Source organism: Etheostoma spectabile, chromosome 5, assembly GCF_008692095.1.
Source record: "Etheostoma spectabile isolate EspeVRDwgs_2016 chromosome 5, UIUC_Espe_1.0, whole genome shotgun sequence".
NCBI classification, from domain to species: Eukaryota; Metazoa; Chordata; class Actinopteri; order Perciformes; family Percidae; genus Etheostoma; species Etheostoma spectabile.
In genome coordinates, this window is record NC_045737.1 from 8537223 (window position 1) to 8560959 (window position 23737).

General features: G+C 39.1%; 2 protein-coding genes across 5 annotated transcripts; both read left to right on the forward strand.

The window, feature by feature from the left end:
- The first annotated feature begins 814 nt into the window (after positions 1-814).
- cldn26 (claudin 26) lies at positions 815-1798 on the forward strand. The gene has a single exon (XM_032516433.1). It carries the CDS (start codon positions 876-878, stop codon positions 1530-1532), a length of 657 nt encoding a protein of 218 aa, XP_032372324.1. The 5' UTR covers positions 815-875; the 3' UTR covers positions 1533-1798.
- A 1103-nt stretch (positions 1799-2901) lies between these two features.
- Positions 2902-23290, forward strand: aifm3 (AIF family member 3). 4 transcript variants are annotated; one of them, XM_032516423.1, is made up of 22 exons: positions 2902-2945; positions 6226-6549; positions 10458-10654; positions 15161-15374; positions 16097-16206; positions 16288-16397; positions 16508-16552; positions 16644-16740; positions 16863-16975; positions 17322-17408; positions 17509-17600; positions 17688-17818; positions 18420-18535; positions 18710-18781; positions 19645-19708; positions 19842-19918; positions 19994-20111; positions 20273-20371; positions 20536-20611; positions 20765-20869; positions 21892-21912; positions 22040-23290. In XM_032516423.1, exons 3-22 carry the CDS (start codon positions 10624-10626, stop codon positions 22080-22082), a joined length of 1821 nt encoding a protein of 606 aa, XP_032372314.1. In that variant the 5' UTR covers positions 2902-2945; positions 6226-6549; positions 10458-10623; the 3' UTR covers positions 22083-23290. The 4 variants fall into 4 exon arrangements, with proteins under 4 accessions (XP_032372314.1, XP_032372315.1, XP_032372313.1 ...); XM_032516424.1 differs by lacking the exon at positions 6226-6549 and having other exon boundaries at positions 2922-2945; XM_032516422.1 differs by lacking the exon at positions 2902-2945 and having other exon boundaries at positions 6124-6549.
- The last annotated feature ends 447 nt before the right edge of the window (positions 23291-23737 follow it).

The window sequence follows — 23737 nt, forward strand, 5'->3', positions numbered from 1 at the left end:
CAAAGTTGAGTAGGTTAATTCCATGAGTCAATCAGGCCAGAAAGACGGTCTGGCCAACCTTAAACATTTAAACTAAATTAAGTGTAATTTGAATAAAATAGAGAAAATGTTGCATTTTGTAAATGATTGAGGGTTTAAACCATTTTATTTTGAAGTTATATAGTAAATTTCGCTCATGGAATAGAGAAATAAACGTTGACCTAAATTTTGAGGCGGTAGAATGAATTTTCTGTTAGCTACCAGTTCTACTGCAAGATCTGTAAGAACCCTCAGTGGAATTCACAAAGTGTTGGACTCTTTTGGACTCCGTTGTAAGTACCCTTCCAGTGAGCACAAAGTGCTATTCATAGTCCAGATACTTGAGACATTTGGCAAATTGAAAGCTCATCCTTAAAGTGTAAATGCTCTCTTTCGATAATGCCAAAGTTTCATCAGTAACGTCAGTAAAACAACTAATTTAAAATAATTACTTCAAAAGATGGACTGAATTTTACACAAACAGGCCACTATAGTAATTCCTGGAGTAGCTTTTAATTCTTTTTTTTTGTGCCTCCAATGCCCAGCTTGCTCAAGTTTCATTAATTTAAGTTCACTTATGCGCACATAGCCCAGACTCCTGCTGGACATATTTGGTTTCATCTAAAAACAGACCCCATTGTTCACTGCAGTGATATTGAACACAAACAGTATGTCTGTTGTCATGCCACAGTCCCAGTTTCTCCCATTTGTCAGGTGCCTTTTATTAAGGAGGCTGAATAAGTGGGCTGGCCCCCGTTGGTTCTGTTAGCAGGTGGGGCGGATCTCCCAGATCTGTTACACAGACCTGCACACTTGAGCGGGAATCACAGCACAGTGTGTATGTGCAGAGGAAGAAGATGGTTTTTCTAACAACTAAAATGATGCAAAGGACTGCACTTTTTGTGACGTTTGGGGGTTTAGTCACATCTCTGATCACCACCTTCCTTCCACTGTGGAAGACAATGAACTCTGACCTGAACGAGGTAGAAAACTGGTTCTCTGGACTGTGGCACACCTGCCTCTACACCGAGGAGGTGGGAGTTCAGTGTAAGGCCTACGAGTCCATCATGGGGCTGCCCATGGACTTGCAGATCTCCAGGGTGCTCATGTCAGTGTCTATTGCCACTGGAGGGTTAGCTCTGCTGGCTACCTTCCCCGGACTGGAGGGGGTTGAGATGTGTGTGGGGCAGCCTGGCCTAAAGAGACGTCTCCTTATCCTCGGCGGGGTACTGTCCTGGGTGTCGGGACTCACTACCCTGGCTCCCGTCTCTCTTGTGGCCTACACAACTGTGGTGGACTTCTGGGATGAGGGTTTTCCTGATGTGATGCCACGCTGGGAGTATGGAGAGGCAATGTTCTCTGGATGGTTTGGAGGTTTGGCTCTTGTCATCGGAGGGACTCTCTTCTTTGTAGCTGTGTGCATGGGGGACTACGACCAGAGGCCACCAAGTGTGCCAAACAGCCCGCAGGCAAAGCACAGGACAAAGCACTACCTGAAGACAGAGGTTTTATAGATCACATATGCACATTCATATACTTCATAATGGAGGTCTGTCAGCCTGTAGAGAGATGACCTACTGACAATACGTCTTAAATACTTAAATACTACAGTAGCTCTATTTGTATGACAAAGACAGGAATACAATTTCTGACTAAAGTGACATTAAAGCTACATGCGTTTTATTTGTTAATTTCTAAGTCAAATTGTAGACTACATATTTTCTGTAATCTCTGTTTCTGGTTAACTATGAGATTGTCATCCGGTTTTGACAACTATTAAAGTAATGTGACATAAGAAACTGCAGTAGTTGTTATTCCTTTGAAGTCTACAGAGTCTGGAAAAATATAGGAAGGCTTTATTTACCAGTAGACAGGCATCTACGCATATAGTGTACATAAAAACCTTTCTTTAAAATGCAATTAATAATATTAAGTCAAAAATGACCTGTATAATTTTTAGTTAAAGCTAGCTGTGGTGTCATGTTAATGTATTTCATACCAGTTTAGTCTGATTATCAGGCCACTGACTCCCAAATTGATGGACTTTTAATTTAAGAACTGATACTCCAGTCTGTAGTACATCAGTAATGCTCGAAAAACAAGTCTTCAAGTGAGAATACTACAGTTTTCCAGATATAGGCTGCATATAGGCCTACTGACTCTTTTATGTACATCAGTAGCCTATATGATTAGATACTGTATGTGAACATATACTTGTGATTTAGAGTTACATTTGTAATGATTTCTTTCTGTTAATTTTACAGGTACAGTACGTTTGACGAGTAAAATCTGGTTAAACGTTCATCACTGTAGCCTTTAACCCTTGTATGGTATTTGGGTCAAACTGCCCTATTTCAAACTTTTACAAGAAGAAAAATGGTACAAGTTAAATTTTTTCTTCCTGAAAAGCAATGGCCTTGCCTTATTTTATGTGATAGACATGTATTCCTGACTCAATTCAAAAAAATTATTCTGGATATGACCACTTTTTCCAAGATAAGAATGATCACATAGGGTCCCGAAAGTGAAGACAATACAAGGGTTAAGAGATGAATAGGCACCTGAGCCATAGTGGAACAAATGCATCCGTCTTATTTAATTAAGGGGAGCAAAATTATAATTTTGCTGCATCCCACTTTTTGTCTTTAAAAAGAAAAAACATACATTTATCATCAGTCCCTGCAATCATGTGATTATATTTAAGCAGCACTGCTTAAATATAATCTCAATGATCACTTTATTATGTGCAACTAACCCAGTGACTCATAAAAAAACAACAACAACACATTTCTAGACAACCCTTTGAGTTGGTTCAGTCTAACCCGTCACTGATCGCTTTCCAGGGCATGCTCAGGCTGTCAATCAGTCTGTCAGCCCCCGAGTCCGGACAGGAGTCAGAACGCGAGTCCGCTGATCTGTTTACAAAGGTAAGAAACATGCCATCAGGCTCAACTGCGATCCTGGACTGAAAATACAACACACGGTAGTACAGGGGTGAAGTTAGTTTAATGTTTGGCCATTGTTGGTTTTTGCGGCTGTTACCTTCAATATCTCCATTAATAGCGATATCTCCATAGCGATTTCCCCCAGTTTTGAGGTATGTTGGAGAGCTTATTTAGGCAGACGTTTTACAGTTTTGATCAGCTCAAAAACACAAAAAATGACGATGTCCGTTCAACGTCACTAGCTATATGAAGTTAGGGACCGTCTAACACATTTCAATCTTTGACAGCATTTTTTTTATTTTTTTTATACACAAATGTCTCAAACCACTACCAAGTCATCACTTGAACATGTCACACTTGAGTTTGTAAAAAGGATAATTTAAAAAATAGAAATACTCAGCAAATTATGGTTCAATATTATCAATTGAATTCAATTTCAGTTCAATTTTATTTATAGTAGCAATTCATAACACAAGTTATCTCAAGAAACTTTACAGATAGAGTAGGTCTAGACCACACTCTATAATTTACAGGGACCCAACAGTTCTAGTCGGGAGATGGTTAACAGAATAGGAAATCAGAAGAAACATTTTTTTGCTTAACAAAATCACATTTAGGTTTTAATTTTTTAGTTTTTACTTTTTCTGGTCTTTGTTTTGCCTGTGAATTACTGGATGTTTTTACATTTTGAAAGAAATCTGTCTTTGGTTGAATTGGCCATTATTTGCAACTTGTGATGAAGGGTCACAAGCAGACAAAGCTTTGTGTCTAAGGGGTTGCAAGCTGAAAGGGTTGGGAACAACTGCTATAAAATATAGTTAGAACCAAGGATTCAATTCAATTCAATTTTATTTATAGTATCAATTCATAACAAGAGTTATCTCAAGATACTTTACAGATAGAGTAGGTCTAGACCACACTCCAAAATTTACAAGGACCCAACAGTTCTAGTAGTCTCCTCCAGAGTAAGCAACAGTGCGACAGTGGCGAGGAAAAACTTCCTTTTAGGCAGAAACCTCGGTCAGACCCAGGCTCTTGGTAGGCGGCGTCTGACGGGCCGGTTGGGGTTAAAATGAAGAGTGGCAATAACAGTCACAAAAAAAAGTAGTTTGTAGTAGTTCTTTGTAGTAGTTCATGGCATAGCAGGGCACTGTGCGGCGTTACAAGGCACAGCAGGACGTAGCAGGGCACCGCAGAGCGTAGCAGGATGTAACATGGCATCGCAGAACGTGCAGCGACCATGGCGACAGCTGCTACCATGATCATCACCATCAGTAACCTATTGCCTAAAATGCACATTTCAAGCATGCCATAGCCAGCGATGAGGTCACCGAGGTCCAGATCTCTGTAGTTCAATTCAGTTCAATTCAATTTTATTTATAGTATCAATTCATAACGAGAGTTATCTCGAGACACTTTACAGACAGAGTAGGTCTAGACCACAGTCTATGATTTACAAGGACACAACAGTTCCAGTAGTTCCCTCCAGAGCAAGCAACAGTGCGACATTATGTCATAATTATTTCCTTAAAAGCCCAGCTGTCTCTGTGCAAGAGCCACATCGCCTTCCTGAGCAGCGCAAGTTGGCGTTGGCTAACCTTGCCACACCCCCACCTAACGTTAACTCGCCGATGGGACAGGGATTCGGCTGTGGAAATGGGGCATTTTAAGTGTAACACGGCTAATTTTTTGCATTAGCCCTGTTAATTTTATTATTTATTATAAAAAAATAATGTAAAATACTGTAGAATGCAGGTGGCTGTTTCTTTAGGTGTTCTTTAGGCTGTTACTTTAGGGTGTTCAAGAGGTTAGGTGGTGTAGAAATACAGGACATTTCATTTGAAATACATCCCCCCCCTCCAGATCCCCAGTTTGCTCCCCCCTTTTAAAACATAACAAGGCAGCCGAAACATCATGAGTATTAAATTTTGTTTTGAAATATAGCAAAAACAACAACAACAAAAAAGTTCTTAGAAAATGTACATAAAGATAGCAGTACACTAAATATCTTCTCTCCAGCCCCAGGAGCGGGAGTGAGTAGTTTAACAGTTGTTGCATTCCAGTGCGGCAGCTCTTCTGTGTTAAATTTCATTTTAGGGAGGGGAGAATTTGGCACTACCAGCTCCTAGTCCTTAATAGACTATTTGGCTTTGGTATAGTGTTGTATATTGTGAGGATTATAAGTGATTTGGACATGTTTTGTCAGTTTCTTGGACATCACAACAAATCATAAATGGTACAGAATAAATTACTGAGATCAGTTTGAATGAAGCTGTGTTGTGAATACCCTGCCCATTTGCTTAAATGACACTCAGTCTGGATCTACTGTCACGTTGAATCTACCCTAACAACAGCTGACAATAATGTTAAGGCAGGCCATGATTTAGTATTTTAGCCTATGAATGATTCATTTCACTCACACGCTCATCTCTCTTAATCTGGGGTTTTGGATGTTGCAGGTCTCTTTGGCCCCTGCAGAAGAGAGTTCTCCTGTAATTGAATTAATCTGAGTGATATATCAGAGCCTTTCTGTGAGACCTTGATCAGTCCTCTTGTTGTACATGTGCACACACCGCCTGCCCTGGCTTCCTCTCCATTGTTTTTACATGTGCTTGAACACATGTGGAGAGTAACACAAACATACTGACGCTGGAGCACATGTGCACGTGTCAGCTGTCAGCACACTGTCGAAATACAATCACTCCATGTGGCCAATAGAAATCCCATCCAATAAATCTCAATTGTTATTATCAATCGAATTGAATTGAATATCAATGACTGACAGTTATGTTTTTTTATTCGGACACATTAGAAAACAACATTAGGGTTGTTAATTTAGAATCTGAAACATCCTCCTGGGTCAATGCTGCCATCATTTCTACAGAAATGAATCGGAGATTATCAGGTGAATGACCTTATCCCAGCAGTTATTTAAAGGGGAGGCACAGTTCCTCCCACAGTGGGAGCATAAGGAACGGAAATATCTTGGGAGCTCTATAAGACCCAGTATACCTTTTTAATCCTGCTCTACCCAACCCCCCTGACTGAAACTGGAATTTACTGCACCAACTGCACTTTAACTCTTTCTCCCTCAGATAGAGAGAGAGAGGTAGAGAGAGACTGTTTGAGAGAGAGAGAGAGAGGAGGGGTGAGGAGGGAGAAAGCATAGTACAGTGAGAATTCATGCTGTGTTAGCATCCCCTCAGCAACTCCATCAATACTGCATACAGCTGAGACACTGGCCTCTGTGCTGCATTTGCAGGCTCGGCCACAGAGAGAGAGCAACTCCCACGACCGGTCTGCTCAGTTTGCTGCTGGAGGGGGTCTCTGCGAGGAGCTGAGCGCAAAGACACAAACACACACACACACACTCTAGAGCCTTTGCTGCATCAAGAGGCAGAAGAGGAGAGCGGAGGATTGTACGGAGGGAAGCACGGACTGGGAATACTCCGGTGGACAGAGCCAATCCCAGAGAGGGACAGGATTGTTAGAAGACTCATGTGCTTATATGCTACCGTGCTCCGCAGCGGAAGCTGAGCACCAGGGAGTTTGACAGGATCTCAGTGCACCTGCTCCAAGCACATTGGTAAGGTTTATTTATTCCTTTTACAGTCAAGGAAATGTAGCTGTGTTTTTGTAAATTCCCAATATGATATGTTTCTGCGGTGCTCTGTGTACAGACAGATGTATTTTGCCTGCATTTGTGCCCATACTTGTATGGAAGTTGTTTGCTCTTTCCGATAACAGATCTTCCCTGGAGAACAATGTAGTAGTGCAGTAAATCACAATACCAGAAACACAGAGTAGATTTAGATTTTATCAGCTCTGTGACACACATGTAAAATAAGACCATGTACAAGGCTGATTAAGTTTTTAATAGTTGGCACATCATTGTACCTTATACGATGTGATGTGACAAATAAATTGATCGAACTCTTTAGAAAACTGGGAGAAAAAGAAATATCGCACAGTACATCTCACATTCTATTTCTTTCTATTGGCGTGCGTGTGTGGTGTGTGTGTGCGCGTGTGCGTGTGTTGGTTTGTGTGTGCGTTGGTTTGTTTGTTTGTGTGTGTACATGCTGAGAAACCGGTCAATAGCAGACTTATTATATGGAAGCACAGCTCCTCCTGTAAACCACAATTCTAGTTTTCCATGACATCATAGACAGGTTATCGCTAAAAGCCGCAGCTGATTGATGTTGGTAGTTTTTGTTAACCAGCTTTAGCTTTACAGAAGAATATAATATACAGAATGTAACGTTAAGGTCAACTTTTTAAAGAAAAAAATGAAGAAAGTAATGCAAAATCTTTCACCTCTGTGAACTCCTTTGAGTGCCACAGTAAAAAATGCTTAATCACAGTATATTTCTAGAGCCATGTGGCATCTAACACTAAAGGTTTGGTTTTGAATCCCATTGAAACCTTAACTTGACCTCTGTAGCCTGTTAAAACGTAGGTCAGACTTAAGAAATATTCGATCATTTTCAATTTCTTTACATACTGTATGGGGACTTATGAAGATGTTGTCAGCTCTCCTGAGCTCGCCTGGAACATGGTAATATCCACTAGCATTTGCCTACAATAAACAATACAAACAATCGTAGAAACTCGGTCAGGAATGGTGTGAATGAACTTGCTTGCAGTGTATGATTGTGTCACGTACTAGAGCTTCTTAATGGGGATTGTGGTAATCCAATCCATTCTTTTATAGTTAGACACGTAGACAATGGAGTAAATAGCAAATAATCAAAAGCTCGTTGGCACATGCTGGTGACTCCATTGACGAAGGTGCACAAATATAACTTCAATCGTGGACTGAAACGCATGTCTCCTTCCACTGTGAACAATCAAAATAAGAATTGCAGAGTTAGGATCTTTATTACATTTCAAAGACCCTCCAATTCCACCCATTTGTCCCTTAGATTGAATGCTTCCTTCAGATGACAGTAAACAAACAGATAACCACTAGGAGCCTGGTGAGAGAGCACTTTTACTCAACAGTGTTTTTGACGCAAGCGGGATGGTTCCTTCAGCTTATCTTGTAATTCACAAACCAGAAAAACGTGCACAGTGAGGGAAAGAGGTGTGGTCAAAATGTCCTTTATCGGTTGAGGATCAGAGAGCCCTAATTGTAAAAAACTACCGGCTAACGTACCTGCTAAGCAAGTGTTTCATTAAAACAGAGACCACCGATTTGGATTGTCAGAGGCGAATGAGCCACTGAACCAGCAGCTCTTCTTTTTTTTTCAGTTGCTGCTGCAAATCCAGTATTTATTGGTGGATCAGGTTTGCCACTGGCTGGGAGGATTATGGGACATTTGCTGTATATTTTAGCATTACAGAGCAAAGGTCTTGAGCTGCAAGATGAGTTCTTTCTAGAGATTTGTGAAGAATGATGTCCCTTTTTGACAATTTCATCTTTGTAGAGCAATATTTTTCTGTTGTAAATATGTTTTTTTGTTTTTTGAATGAGGATGGATGTAGTGCTCAACATTCCTGCTTTTTTCACTCCAGTCAGTTTATAGATCGACTTGCTCGCCACCGGCCAGGAGCTGCGTTTCGCTAATTCTCCCCTCTAACATTCCAGTAACAGGTATTACATTTGTAGGGAAATGAGCGAAAGTGACAGCTTGTTTGCAGGAAGGATTAAGCACAGCTTGGAGACAGGCCCGACAGCGAGAAAGCGGGATCTGCGTCATATGTTGGGAGGACCAAATCAACTTAACCTACTTTAGTTTTTCACAAAATACCTTGGTGCTTGCTGAAACTCCAGGATTAGTTGACATGTGAAGCCTTCTCTCTTTAGGAAGTGAACATGTTCCTCTCTGTATTTAGTGAAACACAACCTCAGAGGCTCGGCTCTGTTAGCCTGTCTGATAACTGAATGCAGGAAAATGTCAGTGCTTGGCACAGATACTGTATGTGGATGCATAGCTCAGGAATACGGAAACATATTGTGGGAGATGGTCAGTTTGGAAAATCTGATGTGATATTAAAACCAAAAATCATCATTGCCTTTAATTTATTTTTTGACTTTACGTTACTTCCAGCAAAACATGTTCAGCTAAATGTCTCAAACTAACAGTTGTGAAAGAACTATTTTATTTTCCTTTACTTAACCAAAAGTACAAACGGAACAATGGAAAAAAATACTTTCTTACAACTAAAAGACCTGCATTCAAAATCCTAATAATTAAAAGTACAAAAGTATTAACAGCAAAATATACTAAAAACATGAAAGCAAAGGTTAATTGTTGTGCAGAAGATATGGCCCATGACTAATTTATTAATATATACAAAATTATAAGATTGTTGATACTGATGCATCAGTTTTACTGTTGTAGCTGGCTGAGTGAACTAGTTTAACTACTCAAAATCAGACAGGCTGAAGATTTAATGATGAGAAGAAAGGAGAACAAACAAACATCTGACATATCACAAGAGGTCTCAGGTCTTTTTTTAAGAGGTCACAGGTCCCGTTCTGAATCTGAATCTGAATTTTAATTTTCACAATGCATTGAAATTGTTCTTATTTTATTCCATTTTACCAACAATCTTAATCTGCAAAGTCACTAGTAATTATAGCTGTCAAATAGATTTAAGTCAAAAGCTCAATACTTTCTTTTGAAAATAGTACCTCAAAATTATACTTAAGTACAGTACTTGAATGAATGTACATAGTTCCTTTCACCCACTGCAGTGCAAACAAATACATACAAGTTTTTGTGGCCAGTCCGAGATCTTTCCATTTCTCATTTGTTCTCAGGAACTTTCTTTCTTAGCAGCGCTCCATTCAACACTGCACACTTTTTTTCTTCTTTCAAGGACATTAAGATGTGCTCAGAATATCAAGCAGCCCTTTTGGTTGTACCTTAAAAGGATCATTTGGTGATGGATTGCACCACGTTGAGCCATACACCTTCCATCCTGGGTCTGCTCAGAATTATAGCAGCCAATGCTCTAAGTAACTAACTACTGTATGTGTGGGTGAAATACCAGAGCTGGCAAAAATGTGAGGGCAACATGGCAACAAAACAAGGGGGATTTTGAACCTCAAGGGGCCCCTGCTTCCCTTTAAAGCGCAGTGTGACGAGAAAGTTAATAGGTGTCACAGTGTAGTTAATGATTAACAGTTTCCCATGCAATATGCATCAACAAAGGCAACAATGTGTGTGGAAATGTTCCTAATTAACACAATTGCTTCCTTTAAAGCACTAAAATGTAATATAGACACACACACAGAAAATAAGGTGGCAATCAGTGACTATGACTGATTAGAAGGACCATAAAAAAAGTGTGGAGACTAATGGGTGCCAAACATTTTGTCAATTTGAAAGACAAAATTGCAAATTAAAAACTAAAATTTTAAATTGAAAGAATTAAAAAAAAAAAACCTGTTATTTCTGTTAATTTTTATAAAACGCAAACCAGCGATACACAGATCAGTCTGGTGTGTGTGTTTTGAAAATGTTGTTCACTCTGTCCTTGCAGATTATGTGGAGGAGCTGACTTGTGCAATGGCCAGCCCGTACCTGCAGGTTCTATACACAGCTCTGTGTGATTGTTACCTCCCAACCAAGCAGCCCAGCCCAAGGATCTGACCACACCTCCCCCTCCCCCCCCCTCCCTCTGGGAGTCCCTCAACCCTAGGCCCATCATGGGAGGATGCTTCTCCAAACCCAAACCAGGTAACCAACATTTCTATCCCCCAAATCTCAATAAGGGGTAGATGGGTTTAGTTTGAAAGAAAACAAACACCACAAGCACAATTACAGCTGGTGCAGGTGAGAAAAAACTGGTGTTTCTAGAGTACTCCCACCTACTGTTAAAACCTACTGGAAAACCGAAATGAACCCACTAGGCAGACAAAGGCAGGTTTAAATGCTATATCAACAAAAAAAGGAGAATTGGGGTAAATGGGGATCAAGCAGTCTGGGCGTAGATCTGAGATATACAGGCACGAGGCTGGCTGAGGAAAATGGGCAGGTAGAGTGTGGCAGGGCTGAAGGGGACAAAAACAGAGCAACAGGTCAGACAAGCTGGTTAAAAAAACAAGCAGTGAGATAAAGTGCAAGCTAGCAGGAAAATAGGTTTAATAAAGATTGGCTGAGATACCACTTTAGGTACGACGGCAAACCAGCAAGGAGTGGAGTGAGAGACCCGTTTAACCCTCTGAAGGTTTTATTTATTTGATTCATATATTGCAATACTTTTGTAAATTCATTTCAAGTACCAAAACAATTGAGTTTAGATTTGTTTTCAAGAGAAATTTCAAAAAGTGAACAATTATCTCTTTATACATTGCTCTGGAATAAATTTGGGCCTCACTTTACAGAAAGCTGAGTTTGTTCTGAACATGTTTAGTTTTTATTTAACCTTTATTTATCCATCTAAGTCGATTTAAGAACAAATTCTTATTTGCAACGTCGACTTGTCACATTCACACAGTTACACATTAATAATAATACATTTTATTTAACAGCGCCTTTCTAATCACTCAAGGACGCTTTACAGACAATAAAAGACAGATACAGGGAACAGAAAAGTGTCAGCAGTTATAACAAAACAAAACAAAACAAAAAAATAAAAAACAAAAAATAAAAACAGGAACAGTGTATTTACAAATAAGCAACATTGATACCTGGAAGCTGCCCAGTACAACCACCAGTCTGATCTGCTGGCCACTCAGCAGCTCCAATGGAGCGGTTGAGGTTAAGGGCCTTGCTCAAGGGCATCTCAGTGGTAATGAGGGAAGGACAAGCACTGCTCTTTCACTTTCCCCACCCAGACTTGATCCTGTCAGTCTGGGGATTGAACCGGTCACAAGCTTGTTTCTCTAACCTTTAGGCCACCACTGCCTCTGTGATATGAAACACATTGGGATCAGTTATATACAAATTCTCCTAAAAGGTAAAATTAAAAACAATCCGTTAAAATTGCGATAGAGAGTGTTAAATACTGCAGCAAGAGGAGATGGCAATCAGTGCTGAGGGCTTGCAGGTGGTTGATTGAACTGGCAGGTGAGTGGGAGCAGATTGGCCACGCCACGCCACGCCTCTCATACAGACACAAAAACAAAAGGAAAGCCGCAGATCCTAACACCCACAGAGGGAGGACAAAATAACTAATTTGCTTTCAGTAAATCTAGTAGGGCTGAGCAACATGGTTGAAATAATTCTCACAATATTAGAGATATTTCCACTCATTAATATGGAAATGTCAGCAAAATCATTTATAAGATTCTATAATCAAAGTGACGTTCAAAGCAATGAACTGTTGCGTGACGTTATTTTGCAACATACATTTGTAGAACAACATGGTAACATAATATCATCACATCAATATCCTACTAAAATGTCAATCAATTATAATATTGACTTATAGGCTTAATATGCTTTGTTGTGTGCAGCTGGATTAGTAGTATTATTGTTCTATTTATTTAAATAAATGTAGATTAAAGTAAAATTCTGAGAATGTAAAAATGGAGAATGCTGAGAGTTTATTGTAATTTGGAAAAATGGCTTCTCTTACAGATATTTTCTGCTTTTAATGTATTTTAAATAAAGGTTTCATAAAATGGCAGTCCATAAGTATAAATACAGTGATAATAGACAAATCCATTTAAATACTTTACTGTTCATACAGGGAAGACACTCAGTCAATCAATCATTTTTTTATGTCAGTGAATCTAGCTGAAAACAGGTTTCCACAGTATTTATTAAAAAACCCCAAAAAGATGTATTATTTATTTAGTTCCAAATCCTTTTTTACATGTCATCTCAAATCCAGCTTCCTCTGTACCATGTTTTGTGTGTGGGAGGAATTTTACTGCTCTCTGTGGCATCTTTGGTCAAGACGATTACCTCCTGAGACATGAACATAAAAATACGACACTGTGTGTGTGTGTGTGTGTGTGTGTCTACAACAGTGTTAGCGTGGCTGGGAGCTACCGCGCTTTATTGTGGTCTTGCAGTTAATAATAAGTTAACACACTGTATTTCTGACTCAGTTGTATGGAGACCAAACGCTTTGAGATCAAATCATCCGTTTAGTGCATCACGAGGAGGTGGAGTGAGAAAGATGAGGGACTACTTGTCTGCGTACAATACAAATGATGGAACCGAGGCTGCTGACTGTAAAGAGTCAGTGTCTACTGAAAAACAATCAATCAATAACAAGTCAAACTTAACAGGAATATCATATTAAAATATCTTTTTACACAGTGGGAAAGGTTTTAGACAGTTGTACAGATTGTCTCTACCATCAGGTGAGGGTCAGATCAAACAGAGGAACAGGAAGTTACAGAAGCCCGAACTGGAGAAGAACGCATGAAGGAAGGTATCTCTTCTGTTTTATAACTTTTCTAGGTGTTGTGTGACTTATGATTATTTGGGCAAAGGAGGACACGGCAGAGCAGCTCATTGATTTTATAATTCTTCTGATCACTGATACTTTAATGGTATCCATGTTACAAGTTCTTACCTAAGATTTATAGTTGGCCTATATTTTAAGTCTCATAACATTCAGCTAAGACTTATGTTTAATATGAATATCCTTGCCATCAAAGTATCAAAATAAAGCAGAGATCCGGATCCGTTGAGATGATGTATACTATCTACTGGTATCTGAGGAGAGAGATTTACTGCTCAGTACTGGAACGGAGTTCGTGAATAAATGAACTATTCAGCATCTAAAACACAAAAGTCTTAGTCCAGGGCTGAATTCACTCATAGGTTCAAATCACATCAAAGAATTAGATTGATCAAAGATAATATGAATATTCCAGAAATAATATAAAAGCCTATTCTGAGACCGAAAATTTAAATAAAAATGTGTGTATTAATAGAAGTAATAGCAGTATTAGTGTTATCTCCCCCTGAACATCCAGTAAATCTAGGGTTTGGGTGAGTAATTTGGCAACTGACAGGGTGTTTGAGGGAGAAAGAACTTGTAGACATGGCTCATCGCTCTTCTCATTTGCATAAGAATGTGAAAAAATACAGAAAGGTTATTTGGTGATATGATACATAACGATCTAAACACCCTGTGCCCACTCACAGCTTAATAGTGTAATAAATGTCCTTATTAAAGCTCCAAGCACTACATATGCAAATTAAAGCATTGTAGAAAATATTTTGGGACACACTTGGTTCCACACCAGATAACATTTTTGCGCGGATCAAATGAAGCATCAGTGTGGTGAGGCCTCATTTAGCAGCAGATATTACAGCGGCATCTAGAGATTCTCTTCAGCTGTGGAAAGCTCTCTCTTTCTTTTCTCCTGCAATTGCTTTCACTATTATGATTTTCCATTGATTTTAATTAAGACTTGCTCAGCAGGAGAAAATTCCAGCCAGATTACTGTGTAAGAACCGGATGATCAGCACATTTTTCCAGCCGAACAGATAAAGCCTGCTGCAGTGAAAAAGGAGTTACACAACCATTTCTTAATGTTCAGAACTATAAACCCAACAGCAGTGCATCAGTTGTCCTTAAAGAAAACGGAATATCTCCACCACACATTTACTCAACTGAGTTATAGCCGGTTTTCGTTAAGCAGCAAAAAACTTGTTTTGTTTTTTTCAGTTTCTTTTATAGAAATCTCATTATTTAAGGGATTTTTACCTTTTCAAAATCTACATTTTGCAGATTAGTAAATTGATTTAGATTGAGATAGATTTAGATGTAAAGGATAAATGTTTGATTTGTTTTAGAAATTAGTAGCAAAACGGTGAGCTACCTTTCTACATTTATTTGCCTCTTCCACACAGTGTGGTGTATTTTAATAGCAATTAGAAAATCTGGATTTATATTGAATGTTGAACAATTGAATGATAGCTGTAATTGTACTGGCTAGAAGCTGGAAAGGAAAAGAAAAGAAGACAAGGTTGCTCTCACACGTCTCCTTTAACCTGCTTCCTGTTTTCATTTGTTATAGTTGTGGAGATGTCAGACTCAATTTGTCCCAAAGTCTCTCCAAGCTGAATGGCAAAATATTTTTCCATAGCAATGGTGAAGAATATTAATAAAATAACAGACGACAGTTATACAGGAATAATAGTGCAATCCACCAGTGATAGTCTGCCAATGTTACTCAAATAATTCGAGAGCTTCACAGCACCATAGCTGACATGCAAGTGTTCAGTCATGCAGTTTCACACGTTTTCTGAGTAAGATGTGTTTGTGTTGTGCAGTTGAAGTTAAAGTGGAACTCTCTCTCCTGGAAAAAGAAAAAGAGGTGGATGGGCTGTCACCTAATGGCAAAGCGAGTCCCTTTGCTGACAGCAGACCTAACGGGGCCCTGGGACACGGCTCTGATGATGACTCCACCCCGCTTCCCCTCTACCACAAACCACGGGACTACGTGGAGGCCTCCGTCTGTCATGTTAAAGATCTGGAAAACGGACAGTAAGAAAATGAAAAGCACAACTTTCTTTTTCTCCAACCAAACACAACACATACTCATGCACACTTGCATGTTGAGGTAAAGAAGGTGTTATGTACTCTTATGATGTACACCACACAAACGTTAATTTAAAGCGAAAAACATACTAAATTGAAATGAAGCTCAAGAAACCAGAAGGATATAAGGTCATATCCTAAAGGGACACAAAAACACAAATAGTGTTATGCATAAGAGATAAATCTGTTACAGCGTATATGTTGGCTATATTAAGTTTGCTAACATTAGCTACTGGTTAGCTACTAACATTAGCCACCATAAGCTACTGGTCATACCAGAACAAGATAGGCTGTAGAGTGTATTGGATTGGATAAAGGTGTGTTGTATTGCTAATAAATTCCATTTTTCAGATAAGAGGAAGATTTGTCAATCCTTCTGTAAAAAGTTACATTGTCTTGCCTGTAATGCACAAATTATTTTCATGATTGTCATTCAAGTGTTTTTGTGTGAACTGTAACTTTAATTCATGTTGTTGCTAACAGAGTGTAGCTTGAATGGATAAAGGTAAGTTGTACTGTAGCTGTAGTTCTGATGCATGCCATTTTTAGTCTAGGTTGTATTTGACTTGTCAACTTTGTTTCCTTGAAAGGATTTAATAATACAGTGACTGTGTGTGTGTGTGTGTTGTGTGTGTGTGTGTGTGGTGTGTGTGGTGTGTGTGTGACAGGATGCGAGAGGTCGACCTGGGAAGTGGCAGAGCTTTGTTGATCAAAGAACACGGGGAGTTCTCTGCCATGGCCCACAAGTGTCCACACTACGGAGCACCTCTGGTCAAAGGTGAGTAATATATTTTTTTTTAGGTATGATTTTTTAACAAACTTAATAATATACTTGATTTGTAATTTTCTGTCCTTCCAGGTGTGTTGTCAAAAGGACACGTGCGCTGTCCGTGGCATGGTGCGTGCTTCAACATTGCAACAGGAGACCTCGAGGACTTCCCCGGGCTGGACAGCCTGCCTACCTTCCAGGTGACCTTCCCCACTGGGGCTGTCTCTTAACACGTTCTCTACTTTCTCTACTTTCTCATGTCTCTAAGCGCCAACAAAAATTGTACATATCGCTTGTCTGTTTGCTCCAGGTCAGAGTTGAAAAGGACAAGGTGATCATTCGTGCAAACAAGCAGGTAACTAGAGGAAGAATGTGGGGAATTTATGCAGGAAAATAAACAAACCACCTGATTCTTTTTTTCTTTTCTTTTTTTTTTTAATTTACAGGCACTTCAGTCACAGAAAAGGTCAAAGCCCATGGCCCGATGCACAGCAGTTATTAACTCCAGCATGGGCTTCAGCCATGTTCTCATTATTGGCTCAGGTCAGTGTGTTTCTGTCCCTCAAGCAACAAGATTCCAGCTGTATTTGACTCCCTGATTCTCTGATTAGCAGCATCTCCCTTCACTGTCCAAGATTATTTTCCTTTTTTCTTGTGACCTGCAGGTCCAGCAGGTCTGGTGTGTGCAGAGACACTGAGGCAAGAGGGCTTCACCGACCGCATCGTCATGTGCACCATGGACAGACATCCTCCATATGACAGGCCTAAATTGAGTAAGGTTTGTACACAGACCCTGCACACATAAACTGAGAAAGAACTGAACTTTGCCAAGAAAGTTATGTAACAGACTGCACAGGAGCTGCTTCGGTCAGAGGTGCTGAAACAGGAGCTCTTACGGGAACAGCTACACTTCACAGCAACAGATATTTAAAGGACTTTGACTTGTGCAGAAGTAAACATACTGTACATAACTGAACCCAAAATGGTGTGACTTTCCATTGCCATGAAAAGCTTTAAAAAGGATTATTATTAATTGGCTTACAGTTGTCCAACTTTGGAGATTGCCTTTGGATTCAGGGATTTTTGTTGTTTGATGTACTCAGCGCTAACTTGCTGACCCTTAGTCCTTAGACAGCACAGCAGAGCAGCTAAGATTGCGCTCCATGGAATTCCTGCAGGATCATGACATAGAACTGCTCACAGAGAAAGAGGTAAGAGGCGGTAACCAGATCAATCACGTTATTAACTAGATCTAGATCGGTCTGGTAATGTACTGTATAAACCTGCATGACCCTGCCATGTGTGTTTTAGGCTGTGGCGATAGATGTGAAAACACGCTCTGTGACCTTTGAAGATGGCTTGAGGATTGAGTACAGGAAACTCTTTATTGCTACAGGAAGCAAGTAAGGACAACAACCTTGTACAGATATTAAGCTGCTGAGATGAATGATTAAACTGACATATGATTGCTTCCACTTGTTGCTTGTAAGTCCCAAACCAATGATCTACAAAGGCAAGGACGTCAGGAACGTGTTTCACCTCAGGACACCCGAGGACGCTAACAGCATAGCACGGCTGGCAAACAACAAGAATGCTGTGATTGTGGGAACATCATTTGTTGGTGAGAAAAAGACAGTTATTAACACATTCTTCTCATTTGTTCTGATTAAGAGGAGTGACAAATTAAGGGGATAAAAAGAAAGTGAATTAATAAGGTGTCACAATGAGATCTGGGCTCGTATTTATGAAACCTTGAAAAATTACACTAAAGAATTAGAGCCACCTTAAAAGTAATATCTTCCTTTCTAATCTAGTCTAATCTTATCTAATCTTTATTCTTTTTTAGATGTAAATAGTGGTTTCCAATAAAATGTGTGGAATTTTACAATACATACTTTAAATGCCCTTTTCTCAAAATGAATTTTTTTATCATGCTCTGAGCCAGAAATCTCCACTTCACTTACGTGCAGCCAGTTATATTCCCATTTATTAACTGAAGGTTTGTAGAAAGGGGTTTGTTCATATATCATTAATAGCTGGATTTATAGAACATTTAATTTCTAAAAACATGGCTGTTGACAGTATTTTCTGATTCATAAAGTAATGAAAAGAAATATCCTAAATATTCCAATCATTTGTTAATTTTTTGGGCTTGTTATTGTCTTCATCATCATGCATTAATTACTACACATATGAACTGGATCCTGTTATTGTGTTGGCAGGCATGGAGGTGGCTGCAGCTCTAACTGACAAGGCCCACTCGGTCTCTGTCATCGGGATCGAGACAGTCCCCTTCAAAAAAGCTCTCGGAGAGAAAGTAGGGAAAGCCATTATGAAGGTAGGGACACAGTCATGGTACAATATGATGTACCTCCAGGATGCTATCATTGTTACTCTCTCTGGAAACAAAAAAATGCCACTACTTAAAATGCAAATTATAATTTTTTTCTGGGAAATACCCCAGCAAGACCACATGGTAACTGGGTTTGTGTTGTGTTTTGTTCTCGGGCAGCTGTTTGAGGTAAACAGGGTGAAGTTCTACATGCTGAACGAGGTGGCAGAGATGATTGGCCATCATGGACAGGTATTCAGAAAGTGAGAGAAACAGCATGACATGATGCTCAGCAGCACCACCCTCGCTTGTTTAAAACTGCAGACAGGTAATCTGAGGGAAAATGATGGTCCTCTGCCTCCTCCTGGTGCTACAGATAGATTTGCAAAATCCCAATGCACCCAAAGAAAAACAAGCAATCACTGTTTAGCTGGTGACCAGTGCAAACCTACAAAGTATAGTACACTAGAACATGTTTGTGAAAACATTTTGACATTGCGTTAGGGACTCCTCGGCTCTGATTGGTTGTATTCTTTGGGCACGGTGGAATCTTGCAGATGCCATTAGGCACACTAGGACGAGGCAGAGAAACATGTTTCTTTTTCACAGGTTATCTGTTTCATGTGCTACTGTCAGGGTATAGTGACAGTTTTAGCAAATATGACAAAAAAAAGTATTTTTTTTTTTTTTTAAGTTACCAACTGAACCTCCAGGATGAAGATCAGTCAGAAAAGAATATTAACCAAAAATAAAAACAATTTGGTTTGTGTCAACTCTCAAATTATTCCAGGATTTTGATTGAAATGCTTTAAAAATCTGAGGTTATGTTTGAAATCCCTCCCTATTACTATATCATGCACTAGATACCCAGTAGTTTATGCTATAGTGAGCAGCAAATTAAGAATTAACCACTCTAATTTTAACAGAAAATGTTGTACTGTATTGTATGTATTGTGTTCGCTGCATGTTGGACTCGATCACTCTAGGTAAGAGGGAGTCAGAAAAAAGGTTGTTAGAGGTTGTAAGAGTAATTTCCTGAATAGAAGTCTCAAAGTTGTTTACATTATTCATATTTAGTACATGGCCTGGCCATATTGTTTTTCCTGTTTACACAGCTAAAAGAGGTGGTACTAAAGAGTGGGAAGGTTCTGCGGGCAGACGCGTGTGTCATCGGAGCAGGTGATGTCAACGATGATGCAAAATGTACCTTCTTTAAAAATGTATCACAATCTGCAGTGATAAGATGATGAGACTCCCTTTTGATAAACTGTAGCAGCCCCATATTTAATCTGTTTTCTCTTATGTCTCTCAGGAAGTATTCCTGCAACCGGCTTCCTGAAACAGAGCGGCATCCACATGGACGCCAAGGGCTTCATCACCGTCAACAAGGTATCATGCAAAGGACTGAAGCCTTAGTGAGGGTTTTGACCCATGTTGGTAATTAACACCTTTACTTTCTCCCAGATGATGCAAACAAGTGCTGAAGGGGTCTTTGCTGGAGGAGATGTGGTGGTGTTTCCTTTCCCACCACGCAACAACAAGAAGGTGAACATCCCTCACTGGCAAATGGCTCATGTACACGGTGAGTGTGTTATCCTGACTGCATTTCGACTGCATATCTGATACATCTAATATAATATATAATATACATATTTATATCTAGAGTTATTATTGACTGTGATGAGGATTTACGTGCTGAAAGACAAGCATGTAAATGTGTCTTGTTTTCAACCTTATTGACAGGGAGGGTGGCAGCTCTCAGCATGATGGGCAGAGCCGCTGAGATCCATACTGTGCCTTACTTCTGGTCAGCCATGTTTGGGAAGACCATACGCTATGCAGGTAGATATCAGTCCATTTTCAAGAGTGTTATTATGATGCAGACATGCTTTAGGAGAATGATCAGAGGTTACACCGCTGCCATCTAGCTGTGAAATGTGTGAAAAGCTGTGAAAGCTTGAATTGGATGTTGTTAACAAATACACACATATACATAATTTGTAAAGGTTACGGTGAAGGATTCGATGACGTCATAATACAAGGAGATCTGGATGAACTGAGGTTCGTGGCCTTTTACACCAGGTAGGTTTATTTTTTACAATCTTAAATAAACCAGAGAATGTAGATGTAGATGAATATTTAGATTGAACTTATCTTCACTCTGTATTCATTTTAGTCTTGAATTTTGACTCCCCGTCTATTTTCTGATCGTTTCCTCCTCTGGTCCACCCCTAGGAGTGAGGAGGTGGTTGCTGTTGCCAGCATGAACTATGATCCCATTGTATCCCGGGTGGCAGAGGTCTTAGGATCCGGAAAGACGATTAAGAAACGAGATGTGGAGTAAGTCTCCTTCCAAGACTTAAATCTGGTCCCGGTTACAATAGCTGTTATGTTCTTTAGGTTTCTCAGGTCTTACACTGAAGAAAAACATGAGACGTTATCACTCTGACTGAAAACACACAGAGTTGTGGAACTTGTGACTTCAATCACATGAAAAGTATTATAAGACTATGGCTTATTGAAATTACACTAAACCAGAGTACTACAGAAAAATTATTTAATAAATACAGTGACCCTTTATTTTATGCTTATTCCTGCGGCTGTTCCGTGGAAAAAAAAACAATGTAATTTAGTAATTATAGGGAAAAAAGAGTAGGCAATAGTATAGACACATTTCTAAAACTGTATATCAGATACCCACTAATTTATCTGTGGTATAAAGAAAAAAGCAATTATTAATTTCTAGAGAAATCGCTGAAACACTTTACTTTAACCCCCCTATCAAGTATTAATAAGCACATATAAACACTTAATACATTCCTTATAACACACTATAATGTTGTTGTACAGATATTAGTGTTTGTACATGTATTATAAATCATCAACAATTGTCAACCAATACATTGATAAACACTAAAAATGTCCTTATATTTGCATTACATCTTTTTATTGTGTTATAAACTATTTAATTGTTCATGTTAATAAATGCTAAATTAGGAGGGAGTATTAAAATAAAATGTATGTGAAAATGAATGGTTTGTTCAGAAGACTCACTGTACACTGACTAAAAGAATCGATGTTGCACTAGGAAATAATTGTAATCAATTAATTTCCCATGTAATAAGTATAACCTGACACATTTCAAAGTTATTTAGATATCTGTTCCTTCATTATTAAATTTGTATATTATTAGGAAACTGGACCTGTAAAAAAAATATTACCACAGTGATATCATGTTGCTGTACTTATTGTTGTGCATACATTTCTGCCTGTTTTGTCACTGTGTTTTGGTCTAATTTGACTGTAGTGTCCTTCCTGTCTCTCGTCTTTTATTTCTATTAATGCAAACTCAAAATTTGAAGGATGTTAGCACGGCTTGGCAAGTACGGACAAATATGAGCTTTTCCTATTTTCCATTTCACTCATATTGACCATGTGTAAGTAGCAATTGACTTGATAAACATGTACGTGTGGATGTTTGTCTCACAGCTGTTTTTTGGGGGTTTGCAGGACTGGAGACATTTCCTGGCTGATTGACAAAGGCTCTCAATGACTTCACATCGGAAGGACAGACCCAAAGTCCACTAGACACCTCAATATGGACACTTATGGTGCTGAGACACTGAGCAGCTATCCTGGTCTGGACATGCACACACACAAACACACACACACGCTCTGGGGACAGGACCGTATCTGTTGGAGACAAGCTTTCCTGAGGACGACACTGAAACTTGCTTTTGTTCCTGTGAGAAACTCTAACGTGACAAACAGAGCCATACACGTTCTGAATACACCAAATCGCTGTGTGGGCAGGTCTTAATGTTTTAACGCTTCACAAACAAAGCAATTTTGGATTCTGCCTCTGTGCTGCTGCAAGATGTATCTCCTTGTACACTTTGTTTATAAGATGCCAGGGATGGGCATTGGCATTTTTTTTTGTACAAATAACATTGTATATAGATATAATCCTGAATGCACTGTAACAAAATAAGAACATACAATTTGAACTGAATTTTTTTAAAGTTTTAAATAACAGCTTTGGTTGTATGCTTGCGTACATGCCATAGATCTGCATGCTATAATTTACTATAATAGGAGTTAAAAATAAGTCCCTAAACAGAGTTTTCAGTCTAGATGCATCAGCAAACAAAGTTTAAATCTGCTAAAAACAAATTGCAGAAGAACCGTGAATCCTGCTTTAACAGACTCACTAACACACACACACACACTTCCAGTTTTAATTTGTAATGAATGACAATTTCTAGTATTACAACATATTTGTATTGGTTGCCATGCTACTATAGTAGATTGCACAAATAAAATTCAAATTATACTTTGATCAACCACTAGTGCTTGCACGATAGAATCATGAATTTTCTAGAGAATATCACCCCTTTAGACAAATCCGGTAGTAGTTTAAGGTTATTTTTTGATAGCGGTCACCTCCATTGGGATATTCTTTGTCACTAACTCAGGGAACTGAGGGTTGTCGTCTGGGCTTACAGGCAAAATAGGCAAAAATGTATTTGTGCTTTGATATTTTTCCCCCCAGTTATTGTAATTTCACCGCTTCTCATGCTCATTCAGAACGGCTTGCAATGGTTGTAACACGGATGCTTGATTACATCCTGGCGTGCTGATGTAATCCCCTAAAACCTGAGTCAACTCGGCGTTTTAAAAAGCATATTTCTTCCTACAGAGAAGCCTGGAAGGGCATTTTTATAACTGAACTTTGAAATAAAAGTCTTCCAACAACAGGTAGTCACTGCTTTGAAACATCTTAATCTCTATGTTACTCCACCTGTTGTTTGTGTGCATTCATAACTTTATTATAACCAGGAAAACAGTAAATAGTGAGAGTAAACTTCAGTAGAAAATGTTTAATAATTTTCAAGGAAGAGACAGAACTTAGTTTGCAGGTTTACAAGTTTCATTCTTTGAGTTGGGATTACTTAAGAAAATTCTAATCAGTTGAGCCTCTGTTTCATACAATAAAAATACATTATGGAAAAATTACACAGAATAGATAAATTCACACACAAGTTTCACAAAGAGACAATACAAACTGACAGTGTTCACAATGATACTGTATGACAATGACAAAGGATGCCCTGCCTCTTAGACTGTAAACCTAGTCTACCTACGGGTACCAATAAAGTAAACTGACCTGACCTAACCTGAATGATATTGCAAACAGCCCATAGAGGA